At 51.3% G+C, this 14,726-nt stretch overlaps 5 protein-coding genes across 5 annotated transcripts; 3 read left to right on the forward strand and 2 right to left on the reverse strand.

Moving 5' to 3' along the window:
* Positions 1–340: 340 nt before the first annotated feature.
* On the forward strand, positions 341–2,551 carry DSM5745_04258 (putative serine-rich protein; the record flags this gene model as incomplete). The annotated part of the gene is made up of 3 exons (XM_026746274.1): positions 341–2,210; positions 2,270–2,466; positions 2,513–2,551. 3 exons carry the CDS (start codon positions 341–343, stop codon positions 2,549–2,551), a joined length of 2,106 nt encoding a protein of 701 aa, XP_026605270.1.
* Positions 2,552–3,471: 920 nt separating this feature from the next.
* On the reverse strand, positions 3,472–4,883 carry DSM5745_04259 (lysophospholipid acyltransferase; the record flags this gene model as incomplete). Its single annotated transcript, XM_026746275.1, has 2 exons — positions 3,472–3,956; positions 4,013–4,883. 2 exons carry the CDS (start codon positions 4,881–4,883, stop codon positions 3,472–3,474), a joined length of 1,356 nt encoding a protein of 451 aa, XP_026605271.1.
* An 800-nt stretch (positions 4,884–5,683) lies between these two features.
* Positions 5,684–7,586, forward strand: DSM5745_04260 (Sec1 family protein; the record flags this gene model as incomplete). The annotated part of the gene is made up of 3 exons (XM_026746276.1): positions 5,684–5,800; positions 5,868–6,893; positions 6,948–7,586. 3 exons carry the CDS (start codon positions 5,684–5,686, stop codon positions 7,584–7,586), a joined length of 1,782 nt encoding a protein of 593 aa, XP_026605272.1.
* A 350-nt stretch (positions 7,587–7,936) lies between these two features.
* On the forward strand, positions 7,937–9,121 carry DSM5745_04261 (SDR family oxidoreductase; the record flags this gene model as incomplete). The annotated part of the gene is made up of 2 exons (XM_026746277.1): positions 7,937–8,080; positions 8,147–9,121. The coding sequence occupies 2 exons, from the start codon at positions 7,937–7,939 to the stop codon at positions 9,119–9,121; spliced, it is 1,119 nt and encodes a 372-aa protein (XP_026605273.1).
* Positions 9,122–9,757: 636 nt separating this feature from the next.
* On the reverse strand, positions 9,758–14,354 carry DSM5745_04262 (TRAPPII-specific subunit TRS120; the record flags this gene model as incomplete). Its single annotated transcript, XM_026746278.1, has 3 exons — positions 9,758–13,051; positions 13,108–14,096; positions 14,189–14,354. The coding sequence occupies 3 exons, from the start codon at positions 14,352–14,354 to the stop codon at positions 9,758–9,760; spliced, it is 4,449 nt and encodes a 1,482-aa protein (XP_026605274.1).
* Between the last annotated feature and the right edge of the window lie 372 nt (positions 14,355–14,726).

The following is a 14,726-nucleotide window of genomic DNA, read 5'->3' on the forward strand; positions in this document are numbered from 1 at the left end:
CAAGGCATTCCTTACTAGATACAGCGTCAAGAATTTTTACGGACCACAACAAAAACACGCAGCAACGTGTTGAGCGCGCTTTAGCCACACTTGCTGTCCGTTGTCTTTGCAAATTGCGGCTGGTCGAGCACTCGTTCAATTCATCGCATCGCTTTATGCGATACTTAATATATCTCCTCTAATTGGTAATACTCTTGCGGAGACATTCGGTCTATTTTCTGCTTTACCAATTCTCCCTTGTTTTGATATACTTGCCGCTCTGGGAGTTGCATTCTTGCGCCGGTTCTATACTTCTACGACAGGTATCTCCTGATAATGAATTAATCGACACTGCAACAATATGCGTTCGACCGATTCCTCTCCCCGACGGAGAGCGCTTCATGAGCGCACACCATCTCATACCAACGAGTGCTCCCTGCCTGCATCCATGCGAGCCGTCAGCGACAGATACCCGGAGCAGGAGGAACGTGATGTCTACTCAGCCACGCCGTATCCGACTAAGCCGGAACAAATTCTTCCTCCACGACCTGGGAAAGGGCATGAGTTCGTCCCAGACTCCCGCTTCCAAATCGACGAAGGACCAAGTACATGCACCGGGACCTACTCTACGGATAACAGTGGCATTGCCGACAGCAGTTTGATTGATCCCTCAATAGGTGATTGGGACCTCTCCTCGACTTTTGATGCCGGCAACACGCCACCGCAGTTGTGGGAGGATGATCCCGGCTCAAGCAAAACTTCCTTCCCGGACTCGGAGCTGCTTGACCACGAACGAGTCGGCGTTCGACAAGTTAGTGCCGCGACTGCTGTTTATTCGGATGAAGAATCCATTCTCCCTCAAAACGCGCCAACCATCAAGACCGTTCCTCATGATTCTGTCTCTCGCCAGCCTTCTGGTTCAGTGAATGCCCCGTCAAGTAATACAAGCCCCAACATTATCCCTATAGGACCGCCATCCAGCCCTAACTACGTTTCCCTGGACACCTCGAGCCTCAATTTCGTACGGATTGGTGCCTCGTCTAACCCGGATTCTGGCTCCCGATCGAATTCGGTATCCTCGTTGAACTCGCTGGGAACTGTCATTCGATATGCAGACGCCGCACCTTGGACCCATGGTTCCTCGTCCGAGCTAGGGCCTTCGCGCTCGGGCTCTCAATCCTTTCGCTCCAGTCCCCCACATCAGGTTCCCTCAATGGGGTCAATGTCAACCCGGCCCAGTGTTAGGGCTAGGAGCCATTCTCGTTCCGCCACATCGTCTTCGGGCAGCGGCCCGCGCTCCGAGATACGGCAAGCTGTGGCTGATAGTGGCTTGTTTATCCAATATCCGACTTTAAGAGCACCTTCGTCATCCGGCTCAAGGGTTGAGAACGGATCAAACTCGGCAGGCTCGTCTGAGGATAATCTACATGAACCGACTGTGGATTATGCATCGGATCGGTTCAGATCTCACCTCTCTACCGTAACGTCCCGGTGGTCGGCCGAAAACAACTCTGGTTTTGCTTCTCCCTCGGGCAGTAACTCGAGGACTGTATCACAGGATCTTACGCCTCCCCCCGCGGCGCTGACCCGTCAAAGACTCACTTCATCTTCGATATGGATGGTGAACGAGTCGGAAGATGACGAGTTCCTGGACAGCGTTGCTAGCTTACCGCCGCGTCCCACAAACCCTGGCGTTCCCAATAGCCAATCTTCAAGCTCAAGAAGCAGCAGCGTGCGGAGCAATCAGCGTCCCGGCACGAGCTCTAGCCTTGTCACAAACGCCATTCCTACGTGGGCCAAATTTTATTATAGGGCTGAAGAAGAGGCCGGGAATTCTACACTAGCTCTGGTGGAGGAAGTCAACCGCCCGGCTCCAGTCCGACCTCCAACTTCCAACTCCAGTTATATTCAGCGCTTCACCAGCGTTGTGACCCGGGCTAGGACCTTCACAAACGAGACTCGAGGCAGCTCTAAACCGCAACCTGTTGCAGATGCCCGAGACCCTCGAAGCCACTGGGCGAAAAAATCCGAGGCTTCTATATCAAGGACTGCATCGTCTCTTCACCGACTGCGACAGAGTTGGTCGCCTCACCTGTTTCCTGATAAACGCGGTGTTGCCGCGAAATCGAGCGTTTGGCGTGCACCATCCCTTGATTCTCGGACTGAACCGATCCTTGGGCGGCGAAACATCCAAGTTTGGTCCTTTTGTTTGGGATTCATCTGTCCCCTCAGTAAGATTTACCCCAATCAACGAAATGGGTCCTCTTCTGACGTATCGCCCTTCAATTAGCGTGGCTTATCGCCTCATTTCTCCCCCTGCCAAAGCAACCGGAAATGGTAATTGAGGAAAGCTGCGGACCCGAGCTTGAGGCAACGCTCAAGATGCGACTCCATGACCTTGAGCGCAAGCGGTACTTGAATGCTCGATGGTGGAGAAACCTCAATCGTTGGATGAACCCTCTAGGGTTGGTGATCGTTGCTATCGTTGTATGCCCGGCCACGCGTCATCTCTGTTCTTGGCTAATACTTCTAGATCACACTGGCTGTTGTGGGAACCACAGTAGGCTTATAAGAAGTCCAGCCCACTAATATTCCTCGCGCCGTTAATCGGCCTCCTTGCACCTAGCAGGTGCTCTCCAATTTCCGCCACAGGCCATGCCTGTTCCTCCTTTCTCCTCAGTCCGCAGCGCGACTGCCCCACCGGCAGCTTGGACTCCCTTCCGTTCTCGCTTTTCGACCTTCCCCTTTCTATCTCCGTCTCTATTCTCGACTGCTTCTTCGCTTCTTGTCCAAAGGAATCCTCGACATGATTGCATGACGTGATGCACATAATGTTTTATACTCATTTTCATTCCCTTCATTCAGCCCGGCGTTGTTTTTGCTTCTGCTCGTCCTTTTGCGATCGCTTTGATCGATGGCAGGGTCATCGTTATCGTGGAGTAAAGGGTAATCGGTTTCACCGCGGGTTTTATTCACGACGACAGTTACGGACGTTCTTACTGGTTGGCTCCATTTTACTGGCTATATTATATCAGCTGGGAGTCTTTGCATCGGCGTCCTTCTTCTCTTATAAACTATTTATGCCTTGATGTACAAACATTGGGATTTTGCTCTGGGGTTGTGGCAGATATTATAGCTATATACAATCATACATTCTATTTCGACGCATAGCGCTTTGTTTAGTGAATTATTGAATTTTCTATTTCGATCATGAGTGACTTAGGCTTCGGATTGCCGTTGGGAGTTTGTATAGCAGCTAAGATACTACGTAGGGCATGTTCGAACAGCATAAGACTGGCGGGGAGAAACAATTGATCAGTCTAGTTCGTTCAAATTGCCATATTACATTATAGTCTATATGCGAGCGCCCCGTCAAGCAGTGTACCTGGTCATCCACTGATCGACAGGGGTAGGGTTTAAACAGAGACAAGGCGCTGGAAACACTGATGAAACTTTGAGCATTAACAACTGCATTGAAGTAATGGCAGTTGCTTATCCGAGTGTACGGCCAATCTTGTCTTCAATGGCAGCCTTGAGTTCATCGCCTGTAGGCATCGTGACTACGCTGCCCTTTCTGCGTCTGGACTCAATCTCGGATTTGATCTCCTGCACTGCATCATCAAATTCCTGAATGGCGTCGTTTGGAAGACCAAGGGTTGGTTCTTGGATGCTTTCCGTGCTCGTTGAGCGTACGGCCTTGGGACGCTCGGCGCGCGATCTCGATTTCTTGAGGAGAAAGCCCTTCGCTGGCGAAGCGAAGAAGACGAGAGACGCAACGACGGCAATGACGCCGTAATAGTTGACGGTTTGCCAGACATACGTCGAAGTAGAAAACGTCAAAAAGATGAACGGCAGAACAACGAAAGACATGGTGACTTGGGTTACGAGCCAGCTGGCAAAGTCGTAAAAACGCTTGTAAGGGCCAGGTGTACCCCCATCTGGAGAGAGGAAGAAGGGCCTAACATGACGTCGGAAGTCTAGGCGGCGTGAGCAATACGCACAAGAGGGATGTGGCTCGGGCCTTTGTACTTACTCTTGGCCACAGTCTGGATGAAAGAACCTAGAACAAATGAGAAGTAATATCCAGGATAGAAGCCGTGCCAAAAGGCGCTGGTCGTGAATGTCGCCAAACTAGCCCGAAACCCGGGCTTCTTCCCCTTGGGAGTGACGCGCAAGTAGACATAGTTCCGCAGCCAGTGGTTGGTGTTCTTGTTCCAGCTTCCCAAGTAGGCATGCGAGTTCTGAGCCGTCTCAAGTTTCCAGGGGTCGATGTTCTCTAGTCTATTCCAGAATACTTTGCCCGTCTTGGGATCAAACCCGTTATATCCCATTCCTGACAGAATACAGGCACCTTCAGTCAGGGTCCACACGCCATAGTATTTCGCCCGTGTCGTGAATCCTAAGGCATGTATAATCCAGACTCGTCGGAGGAATGAATAATCCAAGAAAGAAGGGTCCAACAGGGTATCTTTATTGTAACTTGACCCAAGTTGCAGAAAAACCACGATCCATGTCAAACCCGTCACTGCTTTCTTGGCAGCAGGAGTCCCGCTCCGAGGAATCTTGCGCTTCTTTCGGGTGCGTGGCACCTTGGACGGATCAGAGCCTGGCGGTACTTCGAAGAGTGTAGTGTCGATCCATCGACGGTACGCAACATAGTCAAATGCGGGTCCACCAAAGAGACCTGGAAAGAACAGGACATAGCCCGCGTAGTCCAGGACTGGTGGAAACTTGGTTATTGCGGCATATTTCTGCGGATCCGACAGCTGGTCTTGAGGCAAGCGGCCATCATGTACGTTCCAGCAAAAAGCAGAGAGCTTCATCACAAGGACCATCTGGGCCCCAGTGATGTCGACTACCTGCGGGTTGTCCATGATTTGGCGAGTGAGGTGGTTGACGGACATGTGGCCCATCAAAAAGATGAAGCCAATCCAGGGCATCATTGAGCCATCTATATAGTAGGCGATAGCATAGATGCCCGCGGAGCTATAGATAAGGGTCCGCAATCCATCCCACAAATCGAACAGCCCGACGAGGTAGAATAGCGACACTGCAATATTGAAAGCATTTTTCTTCCACGGCTGAGCGTCCGGGATCCTCTTCAAAAGCGCTGCCAGCGGGTACGAAAGGAGGAAGGAGGCTATAAGTTTTACTATAAAAAATACCCCGCTGTTAGCTGAACCGTTCGAGCGGGACAAAAAGAGAAGGAGCGTCAGGACAAACGTACGCTCATCGACCGAAGCTCCAGTTATCTCAGCAGGATAACCGAACACTGAAGAAAAGCAAGGACAACGTTAGTTGGCTCGATCTAAAGCTTCGACTTGACCGGAATCCTAGTAGGGTGCAAAAAAAGTTAAGTGACGCACAAGTGTCAATGCCTGGAAACATGGTGAGTGCCCGAGTGGGAGTAAACTATAAGGAGAGCAACATAGAGTAGCAGGTTGAGAAAAAGAAGGGCAAAAAAAAAGGACAATGATGTCTGGAGTAGAGGAGAGGAGGGAAGATGTTGAGGTTTGAAGAAGTCGTTGATGGTTGAGAAAGCATGACGGAATCACAGGGCCGATCATCAGGTCTCCACTCGGACGCCGCCATCATTCCCTCCTCAGGAACAGACAGAGTTTCACCCTCTTCACATGATTCCGCGGTGTTCTTGTCAAGCTACGCTTTTTGTTTTCTATCCATCTTGCTAACACTAACAATCGCTATGGACGTCGTCGCCGCGGTGTCCGGCTACATCTCCAAGATGGTCACCGCGGGTGATCCATCAACGACCGGCTCCTCCACATCGAAGATGAAGATACTATTACTTGATAGTGAGACAGTGGGACACTCGCAATTCCTCTTTTGTCAGTTGCTGCGAACTGGGTGCTAATAGGTGCCTTCGATAGGTGCCAATCGTCTCCACTGCAATTACTCAATCTGCCTTGCTGAACCACGAGGTATACCTCATCGACCGAGTGGATAACGCTGCTCGAGAGAGAATGAGACATCTACGTTGTCTTTGCTTTGTGCGGCCCTCTGCGACATCCATACAGCTTCTTATCGACGAGCTCCGCGAGCCCAAGTACGGCGAATATTACATCTATTTAAGCAACATTATCCGTAAATCGTCCCTCGAACGCCTGGCCGAAGCCGATGTACACGAAGTGGTGCGGGTCGTCCAGGAACATTTTGCCGACTTTCTAGTGATTAATCCGGACCTATGTTCTCTGAATCTAGGTTATCCAAACCAGCGGCTCTGGGCCAATTCCCCAGATGTGTGGAACGCGGATGCGCTGCAGCGAACAACGGAGGGCGTGGTCGCGACGTTACTTTCTCTCAAAAAGAACCCGCTCATTCGTTATGAGAAAAATAGCCTTTTGGCCAAAAAGTTGGCCACCGAGGTTCGCTATCAATTAACGCAGGAGGAGCAACTTTTCAACTTTCGCAAAACCGACACGCCCCCAATTCTACTTATCCTCGACCGTCGCGATGATCCAATAACGCCACTTCTAACACAATGGACTTATCAAGCTATGGTGCATGAGTTAATGGGCATCCATAATGGACGAGTCGATCTCCGTGACGTGCCAGAAATCCGTCCCGAGTTGCGGGAAATTGTTCTTTCTCAGGACCAAGACCCATTCTTCAAGAAGAATATGTTTCAGAATTTTGGAGACCTCGGGCAGAATATCAAAGAGTACGTGGAACAATATCAAGTGAAGACTAAGAATACGATGAACATCGAGTCTATTGCCGATATGAAGCGCTTCGTGGAAGATTATCCCGAGTTCCGCAAACTTTCAGGCAATGTGAGCAAACACGTCACGCTGGTCGGGGAGCTTAGTCGGCGAGTAGGGGAGGAGACTCTGCTTGATGTGAGTGAACTAGAACAGAGTTTAGCTTGCAACGACAACCATAACAGCGACCTGAAGGTATGGCAGAGTCACCATTCGATATGCCCTTGATATTTAACTAACCCTTCCCAGAATCTGCAAAGAATCATCCAGGTACCCACAGTACCTCGCGAGAATAAGCTGCGCTTGGTGGCTTTATATGCCATTAGATATGAAAAGCAGCCGTCAAACGCTCTTCCGATCCTCCTTGATCTGCTTGTAACGGCAGGTAATGTACCTTCACACCGGGTCAACATCATACCGAAACTACTCGCGTACCACCACTCATTGCAGGCCCCGCCTATTGCCGGCGGCTTCTCTGACCTGTTTGAATCAACGTCGCTATTCTCCGGTGCACGTGACAGATTCAAAGGCTTGAAAGGCGTGGAGAATGTCTATACGCAGCATTCGCCACGACTAGAAGCGACTCTGCAGAATCTGATCAAGGGCAGGCTCAAGGAGCTCCAGTATCCATTCCTTGAAGGTGGCGGTCATATCCGAGACAAGCCGCAAGATATCATTATCTTCATGATTGGCGGAACAACATACGAAGAGGCAAAGATGGTAACTCAGGTCAACGCCAGCTCACCGGGTATACGGGTAGTCTTAGCCAGCACGTCTGTTCACAACAGTAAGAGCTTCACCGAGGAAGTCGATGATGCTGTGAGCGGATGGCCGGAGCCTGCACCATCCACCGCCGCTGGACGGCTTCGGAGAGACATTGGACGGTAGATACCCAACTGTGTTTACATGGATTAATATGTGCTCTTTGCGGCGTGTGGCGTTCTAATGGCTGCCTTTTGCGTAGCGTTATGTATATCCAAAAGGCAGAGGCTCCGGAGGCGGTGTTTTGATTCATTAGTACCGTAAGATATATATTCGGAGTTTGTCATGAATATGTTGATTGGGCTGTCGGTATTCTACAATCGGCGAAGTCGTACCCTGTACTTAGAGCAATCATGAAGATGCCGAGGCCCCAGATTTTCGAAATGCGGAGATGAACCGGAGATAAAACAGCGAGGGCTCTTGACCCGAGTCAACATCTCAGGAACTGCACGTTCTACCTCCACAAGCTTGACTTCATGGAGCTTCACAAATCCCCGCCGAGGGCGACAACGGCCCTGTCGCCCTCTGCAGCAGCCAACAATCGTGAACCGAAGCTCCAGCTCCCCTCAACGACTGATCCTCCAGGCCCGCAGAACCCGCCCAAACCGCTTGTCTGGCTGGTACGGCACCAACCCTCCAATATTTCAAGCGCACATACGCTAAATTGCTCAATTGCCGCGATATAGATTTTTGGTGCAACTGGCCACATGGGGCGGTCCCTTGTGAAAACCGCTCTTTCGCGCGATGACCTAGTCGCAGCAGTCGGTCGCACATTTGAAACCAGCCCGCAAGCAATGAAGAAGCTCGAAGAAGAGCACGAAAATTGCCTCGGCCTCCTCTGCGACGTGCGCGCCCGTGAGACAGTTCAGCAAGCCATCGACCGCACAATCGAGCGCTTCGGCCGCATCGACATCATCGCAAATTGCGCCGGATACGGCGTCATCGGCGCCTGCGAGGACCAAGACGAATACGACATTCGCGACCAGTTCGAGACGAATTTCACAGGGACACTCAATATGATTCAGTTATCGCTGCCTCATTTTAGAGAACGCCGCTCGGGCCGATATCTCATTTTCAGCTCAACCTCTGGTGCGCTCGGTGTGCCGGGGTTGGGGCCCTACTGTGCTTCCAAGTATGCTGTCGAGGGGCTCATGGAGAGTATGCTATACGAAGTCGACAGCTTCAATATCAAGACTACGCTCGTGGAACCGGGCCATATGCGCCGCGATGACGTGGGTGATCTAGTCTCTGCTGAACCGTTTCCCAGCTCCGACAGCGTGCATAACCTCTCTTCGCCGTTACCTTTGTACGGTCATTTCCTTGTAAAGCCGCCCAGTGACCCGTATAACACGCCTACGTCGCCCGCGGCCCATGCAAAACGGATGCTCATGTGGCTAGGTGATAAACAGCCGGCTAGTGCGGTCAAGGCGGCGCATCTGGTTTGGCAATTGGGTCATTGCTCTTATCCGCCACTGAGGCTTATATTGGGAACTTATGCGGTAGAGAGTATCCGTGATCGGCTCAAATGTATTATCGAGGAGATTGAGGACTGGAAATATCTAAGTTTCCCATTTACGGATCAGCCAGTTGGTTCGGGGGGACAGGGAAAGGATAGGCATACGCCAAACATGCAGGAGCAAGATGAGGAGGGGAGAGCATGATTTGGTGGCGGACCTGTGACATTGAACACGGTCGTATGCTGGCATGATAAAACTGGACTGGGCTCGGATTTTGGTAGCCATCCTACCTTGATTAAAACTCCATGTTCTACACCAGGGCATTTGGTCGTGCCAAACACGCTTCCTCAAGTGGGCTTCCAGCAATAGCGCTGCCCGTCAAAATTTACCTATGGAGAACCGCTCATCTGGTAAAGGTATGGCAGTTAGCGTGACTGATCTTCGCCCTCCAGCCTCGCGCTATTCTAGCGTCTGCAATAAAAGAGAATACCGTAAGGATACTGATGGGTTCAGATGTCAATAACGTGTATGTATAGACACATTAGGCCATCGTCCAGGGTATGTACAGAGACTGGTATCAACCAAGCAAATCTATCTATATAGCATAGACAAGCAATCAAAGATTGAGGGAGTGCAAAACAGCCCACCAGTCCAAGCATTTTATATCTTCATCCTCAAACACCAACTGCACTTGCAAGATCAGCAAGCTTGACATAAGTGTACATATATCGATTGGATTAGACGATAGGCATCATAGCCGCTGAGCCCCCGTCTCAGGGCGACAGTGCACTAGATTTAGTGAGATAGTACAAAAACGCTCGCCGTCTATGTATCTGGGCGTTAATCATGAGCAGTCATAACACACGTTTCGCGGGCGTGCCAGATCCGCCGTTTCTTGGCCATGTCCACGCCAAATGTATCCGTGATGAATCCTTCGTCGGAGGGATTGGAGGTGGACGAATCATCCGTAGTTTTGGTCCCGTCGGTCTCGAAGGGTGGACGTAGCAGCCTGAGTTCTTCGACTGTGGCGCCAAATTCGTACTCGCCTCGGCAGAGGATTGTAACCCCGACGGTGGTACTGATGCTCTCGCCGCCGTTCAGAACGGGAAGAACCTGCTGTAGCATGCCTGTCCACGCGAGACGCCTGGGAAGATCTAGCGCAACGTTGCTTGGTTGGTTACGAAGGCTGGGCTGAAGTCGAATGAGGGGCTGGATAGGTCTGGAAGAGCGGTTGTGGACGGTGACGGTGAGATCCAGCATTTCGTCTGTTCCGACCTTGTACTTTGACTTCCCTGTTCGGATGACGCTACTTGGAGTGTCGTCTTCAGGGTCTTCGGAGAACGAAGGTTCCAAGAAGAAACTTGTTTCCACGTCCTCGAGTCGGAATGCATCGACCATGCGTGCAGTGAAGCGCATATTCCTCAGGTCAAGCATTCCTTCACGACCGCCCAGAGCTTCCTTCCATGATCCGCTGACTCTCTTGAGCAGCTCTTCGCGATACCAGAAAGCCTCCCGCGCCGCCGCTTCGGCATCGAATGTAAGCTTATGCGCGCTGACAACGAACTGCCTCTTTGACCCAGTCTTCAGAGAAGGTATCGAGGCGTGAGGGTTCTGTACGTAAATGCGGGGTAGAACGAGAACAAACCGAGATATTTGTCCTGGTTGGAGAACTTCATGGAGCGAATATTGGCCGGCCCCGCCAATACTCGTGATAGCACCTGCGGTTGGCTCCTGAGGTTTTTCCGTGACATGCAAAGTCACTGATAACGGATTCGGCCATGCATTTCGGAGGTCAAGGAGAAGTATGCAGTGGTCAGAACCATAAGTACCTCGCGCTAGGTTTGAGAATACGGTAGCGAAGTGGTCGCTGCTGGCGGAGTCTGGCGACTCAGGAATCGTGCTGAGGGGAGGATTGATGCCAATTTTTGAATGATTCGACCATGCAAAATCGCTACTGAAGGGTAGTATATCGCAGCGGGCCACTTCCAAGCTCGCGTTCACCGTTGCAGTAAGCGGAATGAATAACTGTCTCGTATAGAGGATATCAGGCAGTGCCTCGTAAGAGCCTCCGATGCTAGAATAATCGATCTGCACGGTAGCCTCTTGCAGTCCGGGGTTGCCGGTGACATCGACGATAAATGTACCGCATAGCCCTGCTGGGATGGAGTAGTCATTCGGATTCAAGCCCTCTCTACGCCATTGCAGAGCTGGCCTTGAGAGCTTCAACGCCAGTTCATACACTTCGACCGGCAACAAGTCCTTGTTACTTAGCGCCGTCTGAATCTGTTTGGTCGTCGAGTCTTGAGATGTAAATAAAATGAAATCAAGATCGCAAGACGACACGTTGCGCAGCGTAATGCTGAAGGACGATCTCTCCCCTTCAAGGACCATAATTGCAGATTGGCACAACGACAGTGACTCTATAACAAGCGAGGGCTGCGGCCGAATTACTTTCACCTCACAAGAGGACGTGTCAGGTCCTTTCTTTGTAGATGATTTTCCATCCTTGGAGAATGTTGAACTCCAGGATAGAGGACGCTCAACCGAAGGTTTCTTGGCTGCCAACCCGGTTCGTTTGAATTTGGCCTCTATATCAGGCTTCCAGAAGTTTTTGAATATGGGGAACTTTCGCTCTTTGCAATGTCGAACCTTGACAAAACAACCGGTTACCTTCAATGATCCCTCTTCTTGTGCTATCCCATATACTGTGATGTCCTGGAGACACAGTGGTGGAAGCAATATCCACTCTGCCACAGCATCCAGAGTCACACCCTCGCTTTCAAGGCGTATCCGTTCAATCTCAACTTCGAATTCATAAGGGTTCTGAAGGGTGACTTGGAAAGCCGCATGTTCCCCAGAAACCATGAGCAGCTCCGAAGCCTTGCCCGCTGCTTTGGAAAAGGGATTGTATAGAAACGGATCCTTGGTGGATTTTTCGCTGGTAGAAGTAACAGCGTCAAGCTCCAGTTTAGATCGCCGAACGGGTCTCCTAGGATCAGATAAAGATAACAGCTCAACGCCGCGAACCAAGAAATCATCCCAATACTCGGCCTCCAGACCTGCCACACCAAGCCGGTTGGCAGCACCAACGGTGCGTTTGATGTTGTTCAGCAAGCGATTCTGCTCATCCGGTTGCAAGCAAGGGGCAGTGTAGGAGGATCTAGAGAGCATAAGATCCCCGCGAATGGTTTGGAGAAGCTCAACGGTGAATCGCAGGACACCACCGAAATCTGGGAGTGCTTCACATGAGTTAATACACATTTTGAGAACATCAATCTTAAGGTTCAAGTCGCCGTAACGATCCAGGACGACGTGCCGGAAAGCCCGTTCAGTGATTGCTGTTATCGAGTCGTACTCGGAAGTCTGGGGATCAGTGGCACCCTCAAGCTTTCCCTTCCCCATCTCAACGCAAGATGAAGACTGTACGCCGTATACCTCCCCAATAGTAGCGAGAAGTGAGCGCATGCTGCGGTCCATATTCCCTGGACCCACGTCGAGGGCATTGATATCAAACGCAGTGTCACTGAGAGAAGACAAGCCTGCTGCAGGATGGATGCCAACTTCTGCAGCTCCAATTTTGCGAGCTGTTACTAGGGCTGGGACCAGGATAGACAGAAGCTCTCTTAAAACAAACGCCTTTTTTCGTTGAAGGTCAAGCGTATTTAACACAGAGACAACGCCGATGAGAATGGGTATAGCGTCTGTCGCAGGCAAATCTGAGCCAGCAGAAAGCGGCAACGCACGGAATAAAAAGTTTGCAATCTCGTTTTTCCGAAGTATCGTCAGCCCACGCGGCCGCTCAGGCCGGATTAGCTGCTGTAGCGGTTCATTCATTACAATGTGCTTCAGAGCAACGTCGTCCAGGGTCCCGTCACGGATGCGCGTGGCTGCTAATAACCTTGACAGACGGATGACGGTTTCAGAGAAGATAAGCTGTGGAAGAGGCTCATCCGTAATATTGGCCGCACGGTTATACAGGTGCAGGATATTATTTGCCAGGTCCGGTAGAAGATTTGAGAGATTCTGGAGAGAGATAATTCTGTTCCCCGCCGACTGGCCCGTCGTTTGATCAAAGGGCATTGCTGCCGAAGCCTTAGAAGACTTATCGGCAATAGGATAGCAGATTGGCGGAACCTTTGATTGGAAAGGGTTTAGCAACTAAGCATGTCCAGTGGAGGGCCATAACAAACCTGAAAGTCCATGCCCGCCCAAGCAAACATGAGTAAACAGAGGAGAATTGACTCGAGCGCTTTGGCATGCCACACATAGTCGCTGCAAGCTCTAGCGTTAGATGCAGCTTCAACGAGTTCCTTCAAAGCATCCGGCCACCGGCCAGACTGAAGAAAAAGAGTCCCTATTACCACACCTGAGCGACCCTTTATTCGGTTCTTTGTTCGATCTGTCGCGCTCAGGCCGCTCACTGACATGCGGTCCCTACTATGCTCTTTAGATGATGGTAAAGAACCCGGTTTGCCTAGGGCGGTGCTGGAACGACTAGACAGCTGTATAGATCGAGTGATCTCATCGAACGTTGTTGGTGTTTCATGGTCCTCAGGCACCGGTGAGCTTTGGCTAGAGCCTTGAGGGGTTTCGGGGGTAGTATTTAGATTTGCGGAAAGTTGTGCAGGCATTGTCATCCTGTGGAACAGCTTGTCTGTTGGGCGCCGGCGCAAATCTGGCCCGCGATGCGGCCCCCATGAGGAGGCTTTTGGCGACTCAATGGTTGGAATATTTTGAATTGTCTTGGCGAATTCGTCCATCTCAGAAAGGACAAGTGACGTGATATCACACAGTACAGTCTTCATCGTCGTAGCCTTAGAGGCCTGCGGGTGTGGAATCCATAGGATGTTATCCGGACCATTGGAGACTTTCCCGACCCCAGCGTAGTCGAATATCAAAAGCTGATGTACCAGCGCCCTCGGGTTCTTCTCCTTCAATAGCTCGAGGTCCCGCTGAAGTTGATCTAATCCCTCTGGCTTCGGTGACTTGTCGCTACCCGTTTTGGGACCGTTCTGGGTAATGTCGCCGGTGAGCTCCGTCCCATCGGCTATTGCAAGGACCACCAGTGGCTCCCTGAAGATTTCAAAAGGGTACAGTTCAAGGTGCGAGATGGGGGGCATGGAGGAAGAAAGGTCGTATAGGATGACGCCCGTGGGAAATGCTAACGGAGAGAACATGTCTATGTTTGAACGCTAATTAGCGACATGATCCATGCAACTTTTTAACTATAGGCAATGTCGAAAACTCATTTTTCCATCTCGAACCACTCACTTCGATTAGGCCGCGCATCGGGGCTAATATCGCCCAAGCGCACGACATTTTCGGCTTGCAACCTCGCGGCGAAACTGAGAAATCGAGATCGCTTAATCCGGCCTACAGGCAGTATTAATGCTCTTAGGCGCGCCGGCGCAATGGGTGAGAGAGGATCAACGCCCATCGTGACATCTGAATGGAGACGATGCGGAGGTGCGGGACTGCTTCCAACCGGGCGCACACGAGTGCCCTGAGGATCCTGCGAACCGCACCAGGAGAGGGCTCGGAGTCGTGGCTGGGGCTCGCGGTTGATGTCAGCAGTGCCTTGGTCACGTTGCCCGCCGGTGCACGGCAGCAACAATAAAGTAGTTCTGGGCTACTGTAGGAGTATATCTACTGGAATAATTCATTTAGCACCAGCTGTTCCTCCGGCCGCGTTCGAAGCCTGGGCCCGTGACCGCCTGCGGAGCGCCCTGCCCCAGCCACTACTGGCCAGGCAGTGCGGCACCGCTGCGTACACCGCCCGCGATAAGCTGATAAGCTGATAAGCTGCGTT

Source organism: Aspergillus mulundensis, assembly GCF_003369625.1.
Source record: "Aspergillus mulundensis strain DSM 5745 chromosome Unknown scaffold_3, whole genome shotgun sequence".
Taxonomy (NCBI): domain Eukaryota; kingdom Fungi; phylum Ascomycota; class Eurotiomycetes; order Eurotiales; family Aspergillaceae; genus Aspergillus; species Aspergillus mulundensis.